The 6420-nt window shown below is 41.0% G+C and overlaps 1 protein-coding gene across 1 annotated transcript in view; it reads left to right on the top strand.

The window, feature by feature from the left end:
- Window positions 1-4375, top strand: part of LOC114641707 (zinc finger protein OZF-like) — a 36905-nt gene extending 32530 nt beyond the window's left edge. Inside the window, exon 4 of the mRNA XM_028790732.2 lies at window positions 3159-4375. Within this exon, the coding sequence (XP_028646565.1) occupies window positions 3159-4375 (1217 nt within the window). The remainder of the gene's footprint in view (window positions 1-3158) is intronic.
- The last annotated feature ends 2045 nt before the right edge of the window (window positions 4376-6420 follow it).

Genomic DNA, 6420 nt, shown 5'->3' with positions numbered 1-6420 from the left:
CGCATAGAGGTCATGTTGGCAGAGTGCAGTGCCTATTGTTGTACCTGCTGCCTCCAAGTCTTTCTGGAGCTCTTTTTCTGAGTGGTCCTTGGCTCTTGGGCTACTTTTCTGACTCTCCTTCTGACTCCCTTCTCAGAAATCTTCCGAGGAGATCCTGTGTGTGGCCGGTTGATGGTGGAGTGAAGTTCCTTCAGGTTACAGATAGTGGTGCTTACTGGTAGATTCACAAGTTTTGAAATACGCCTATAACCCATTCCACTGTGATGGTTTGTAACAATCAGGTTGTGTAGGTCTTGGGTGAGCTGTTTGCTTTTACCCATCATGAGATATTTCTCGTGGGACACCTTGGTAGCAAAACACCTTTTTATCGCCCATCAATATGAACTAACTCAGCTGATATCAATTTGCACAGATAGGAGGTGGAATTGCTTTCTAACTACTTATGGGTTTTAGCTGCCTTTTTAGCAGGGAACAGTATAACTAACTTGGATGTTAGAGGTTGCATTGAGTAAGTAATATATATCTATCATATAAAAAATCATGTACTGTGACTGCCGGCTGGGGCCTATGCCAGTGCAATACGCCCCTTCTGTGTATGTGCCAGGGGAGCAACCATGGGCTGCACAGTACCTCCCCCGGACCACTTGGTGGCAGCTCCCCTGGGTGACTGTGGTGCCTCAGATACCCGCAGGGCTCCATGGGAGATGGAGTTCTTCACAGCCCTGTTGGGATCCGGGGTGTCCACCTGGAGGCGGTGCAGGGGTTCTTGGGCCCATCTGGGCCATAGTTCAGCCACACCTGGAGGTGCAATTGGAGGCAGGTGGTCAAGCACCTGAAGCACATCCGGGTGAACTATAAAAGGGGCCAGCAGCCACCACTCCAGGAGCCTGAGTCAGGAGGAGGAGGAGGACAATGCCTGCCGGGAGGAGTGGTGGTGCGAAGAGTAGTGTGTGTTTCGATTTTGGTTGGTGCTTTTGGGACTGTGTACTGCCTGTGGGACACGGGGAAGATGTGCCCCACAGGTGATGAAAAATAAAAGTTTATTTACCTTTATTCTTGCTTCTGGTGTTAGTCTGTGTTGGGTCGGCGACTATATAGTGCCTTTGTTGCAATATATATATATATATATATATATATATTTTTTTTTTTTTTTTTTTTTTTTTTTTTTTAAGGTCTGACAGAACAATAGAAATGCTCAGTATAAAAATTGTCATGTCTGCTCAAGGAACATCCATGACATGGCCATTCCTGGAAAGTCTAATGAATACGGGAACTTAGATTGTCCACAACAAATATTGGTAAAGGTCAGCACAGACCCCGTGGAATTTCTTGACAGCTTAAAAAAAAAAATTGAGAGGTTGTTCGTTGTGAAGTCAACTGGCTGGAGCAGATGCTTTACTTTAACACTAATTGTTTACGTCCATTAGATTTCTTTTTGTTTTTTGCACCTGAATCCATGTAAAGTGCATTTCTCCAAATCTGTACCAGTGACACTAGATGATGTTCTTCAGGCTTCCCAAACGTCATCGACACAATAGACTGCACTCATGTGACGCCCGGCACCAGCAGGCTCATTAGAGGCCGAGTGTGTAAAACACAAATCATTTGTCACATCAGAGCACAGGGCAGTCCTGTTAAACGACACTGACGTGTGTCGCCTCTCATGTAGTGTAATCAGCCATTGTGATGAGGGCAAACTAATCAGCTATCTTTTTGGTTGTGTCCTGAATCCGGAAAGTCATTATTTCAAAGTGTTCTGTTTAAATGTGGTTATCTTTATTTTATTACAACACCATGTTTGTTTTGTTTCCGGTGCCGCCATTCCGTGGCTTCATTGCTAACTGCAACGTCAGATTTCTAGAGGCACAGCCCCGGTATTCTCAGTTCCTGTTGTTCTTTACTAAGACTGTCTACAATAAATAATTGAATTTAATCAGGAATAGCTCAGCTCTATTATGTGTTGCTTTTTGATTCTTGATTTTTGATTCTTGCTAGTTTTCCTCTGTATGATTTTGTCTCTTTCTTGGGTTTTGCTTGCTGTCGGTTTTCCTGCATGTCATTGCAGGTGTCCAATGCTTCTATTTGAATTTCCATGTTCAGCACATCTCAACTCAACACTTTGTTGGCATCATAACAAATCACTAAATGCATGATATATGTCTGCATATAAATGAATATTCTAGTAATTTTGAAGGATGTTCTTATATGCAGTTTTCACTTGTCACATTGTCACTGAATACGTCATTGTTTGAAGTGTTTGAGGGCTGACATTCTGAAATTATAAACTAGCACATTTACCAGTTGGGGTGGAGTGGTGGCTCTGAGGCTAAGGATCTGTGCTGGTACCCAGAAGGTTGCCAGTTCGAATCCCCATCACTGCCAAAAAAGATCCTACTCTGCTGGGCCCTTGAGCAAGACCCTTAACCTGTAATTGCTCCAGGGGCGCTGTACAATGGCTGACCCTGCGCTCTGACCTCAAGGGGTATGCGGAAACTAACAAATTCCTAATACAAGAAATTGTATAAGGCGAAATAAAAAACAAAAAAAAAAGTCAAAGAGGACCTTTTATAATTGAGTAGTGATATTTAGTTATGCAATGCAGATATTCAAAACAGTAATGTACTCAGGCATTGGTCTCCAATGCATTGTCTTATAGATTCTTGCTTTACTAATAGTAGACATATATATTTTATGTTATTACAGATCAAGTGATATTTCTGAAAAGACAGCCACTGGCCCTGTTGCATGTTCTTTTGTCCCATGACACACTATTCATCCCATCAGATTCACACTTCAAGTCACAGATACTCGGCCTACAGATACTGCACTCTCCTCCATGTATCTTTCAGCCCTCACAGTGATCTGCTGTCTGCACTGCTTACATTTTACAACTGTGCACAAAATTAATGGGTTGCCTCAGTCCATCTTGAGCTGACGGTAAAGACTTTGCATTTGTGAAATTGATTGGGCCTCGATCTGAAAACAAGGCTTATTCAAGCAAGACTTAATCAGCCAAGTCTCAGTTTCATAAGCGCTCTTCTTAGACTGCTCTGAGAATGGAACTGTCGGGTGAGGTGGAGACGGCAACCATTGTGCTACCTTCCTCAAGTTAAAGTTTTGTTTATTTAAAAATATTTCAATTCTTTGTTTCATTGCAGATTTATGTGTGAATATTGGCTTCTCCCCATTTTCAACTGCTCAGCCGTTTCCTGAGTGCAAACTGGAACAGAAACAGATCAACGAGAACATGAAGAAATCAACAAGTGAATCAGAAAATTTGACAACATTCTCTTTCCAGTGTAATTCTCTTTCTGTGACAGAAGCTGTCAAAGCTGGCCAAAAACAAGGACATAAAACGGATCAAGAGCCTTTGTGCACTGGTCAAGAATGTGGAGAAACTTTTAAAAACAAGTCTGACTGTAAAGATAACAAGTCAGTTCATTCAAAATCAAAGCCATATTGCTGTTCTGCATGTGGGAAACATTTCCTCTATAACAGCAAGCTTCAAAGGCACGTAAGAATTCATACTGGAGAAAAACCGCATAGCTGCTCTTACTGTGGAAAAAGATTTAGCCAGATTAGCAATCTTCAGAGTCACACAAGAATTCATACTAGAGTAAGGACATATTGCTGTTCTGAATGTGGCAAAAGTTTCCTCTATAACAGCAACCTTCAGGCACACATGAGAATTCATACTGGAGAAAAGCCATATTGCTGTTCTGAATGTGGTAAAAGCTTCTTCTATAACAGCAACCTTCAGGTACACCTAAGAATTCATACTGGACAAAAGCCATATTTGTGTTCTGAATGTGGCAAAACATTTAGCCGGAGTAGCGATCTTCAGAATCACACTCAAATTCATACTGGAGAAAAGCCATATTGCTGTTCCGAATGTGGCAAAAGATTTAGCAAGCGTACCAATCTTCTGAGTCACACTAGAATTCATACTGGAGAAAAGCCATATTGCTGTTCTGAATGTGGTAAAAGGTTTAACCGGAGTAGCCATCTTCAGAGTCACACAAGAAATCATACTGGAGAAAAGCCGTATTACTGTTCTGAATGTGGCAAACGATTTAGCAAGAGTACCAATCTTCAGATACACACAAGAATTCATACTGGAGAAAAGCCATATTGCTATTCTGAATGTGGCAAAAGATTTAGCCAGCTTAGCAATCTTCAGAGTCACACAAGAATTCATACCAGTGAAAGGCCATATTGCTGTTCTGAATGTGACAAAGGATTTATCCGGAGTAGCGGTCTTCAGAGTCACGCAAGAATCCACGCTGGAGAAATGGCTCTGAAGGAGTATGTTAGAGGGGTAAAGAAGCAGAAGGAAGAAAGGAGAAAGAAAGAAGTCAAAAATTCCTCTTTCTGATTACTCAGGTCTTGATGAGTACCATCATGTGGAGGGCTTCATTGTAAAAGATCTACACCAATCATCATCAAGGCAAAACTACTCTTATATTGGGAAAAGGACCCCAAAAAGTAATAATAATACATTTAATTATTTGTAGGCGCCTTTCTAAACACTGAAGGACACCGAACAATAGATAAAAGACAGATTATAAACAAAACTAAAATACAAAAATTAAAATTAGACAGAGCAATTGTAATCAAAGAGACAAAGCAGTCTGAAACAAATGAGTTTAAATTTAGTTTTGAAAAGTAAAAATGATTCAATATTTCTAAGCTCAGATGGCAGTGAGTTCCATAGTGGTAAGATGGACGAAGGGGACAGTCAAGTGGATGAAGAAAGGATCTAAGGGTAAGGGAGGAAATGGCAACATGGAGGAGGTCAGACAGATATGGAGGGGCAAGGTTGTGGATAGCCTTAAAAGTTAGTAGGAGAATTTTGAATTAAATGCGGAACTGAACTGGAAGCCAGTGAAGCTGCTGCAAAACGGGAGTGATATGGTGAACAGAGGGGGTTCTAATAATGATGCGGGCAGCTGAATTCTGGACCAGTTGAAGCTTATAAAGAGATTTGTGAGAAAGAAATGGGAATTGTAATAATCCAGATGAGAAGTGACAAGGCTATGAACAAGGATAGCAGTGGTGTGGGGAGTGAGGGAGGGGCGAATACGATTAACGTTACGCAAGTGGAAATATGACGACTGGGAGATGTCACTGATGTGGGACTGAAAGGATAAAGTACTGTCAAGGATGACACCAGTTGGGAAGGGAAGACAGAGGAATTATCAATAACAAATGAGAAGTGATTAGTTTTGGATAATGTTGATTTTGTACCAATGAGGAGAACCTCAATTTTGTCACTATTTAATTAAAGATAATTTGAAGGAAACCAGGATTTGATTTCTGCTATGCAATCAATAAGCGAGGAGGGTGGAAAGGAAAGGGTAGGTTTGCTAGTGAGATACAGCTGGGTGTCATCAGCATAACAGTGGAAGCTAATGTTATATTTACTAAAGATATTACCAAAGGGGAAGGAGGTAAATAATGAAAAGATGGGGCCCCAGGACAGAGCCCACTTGAAGTAACAGGGGTGGGTTGGGATGTGAAAGTTTTAAGCTGAACAAACTGAGTGCGGCCTGAGAGGTAGGATCTGAACCAATCTAGTGCAGTGTGGGTAATGCCAATCGAAGATCATCTATTGAGAAGTGTAGTGTGACAAATAGTGTCAAAGGCCACACTCAGATCAAGGAGGATGAAAATAGTGATTAAACCAGAATCAGCTGCCATAAGGAGGTCATTAGTCATTCTGATAAGTGCCGTTTCTGTACTGTGGAGGGGATGAAAACCAGACTGGAACTGTTCATACAGATTATTTTGAGATAAATGAGAATGAAGTTGAATAGTCACTGTTTTTTCAAGAATTTTGGAAATGAAGGGTAGATTAGAAATAGGATGAAAATTACTGAAATTAGCTGGATCGGCACCAGGTTTTTTCAGTATTGGGGTTATTGCAGCAGTTTCCAAAGATGAAAGAACAGTACCAGTAGTGAGAGAAGAGTGGATTATAGCAGAGATAAGGGGGACCAGAGAGGGGAGGCAGGCTTTGACCAGAACTGTAGGGAGGGGGTCCAGTTGACAGGTGGATGGCTTAGACTTAAAGACAAGATCTGAGATTCCTGAGAAAGTTGGAAGCTGAAAAGAGGAGAATGAGTGAGTTGGTGGGTGAAATAAAGTACTGGAGGAATCTGTACCGAGAGACTGATGAATCGTCTGGATTTTTTCATTAAAAAAGGACATAAGGGAATTGCAAAATTCAGTTGAGTAAAGGTGAGAAGGTAAAGAATCCGGGGGTTGTGTGATATTATTAAGCAGTGAAAACAATGACTTGGTGTTACCTTCATTTGAATGTGAGTATAATAGTTAGATTTAGTTTGGGCAATACAGTCCTTGTAATAAAGTATATGGTTTTTATACATCTCTTTGTGAAAAAAGAGTCCAGTTTTTTTT

This window comes from Erpetoichthys calabaricus, chromosome 5, assembly GCF_900747795.2.
Source record: "Erpetoichthys calabaricus chromosome 5, fErpCal1.3, whole genome shotgun sequence".
Lineage (NCBI taxonomy): Eukaryota > Metazoa > Chordata > Cladistia > Polypteriformes > Polypteridae > Erpetoichthys > Erpetoichthys calabaricus.
Note: the sequence above shows the minus strand (reverse complement) of the source record. Positions and strands in the feature narration are given on the sequence as shown.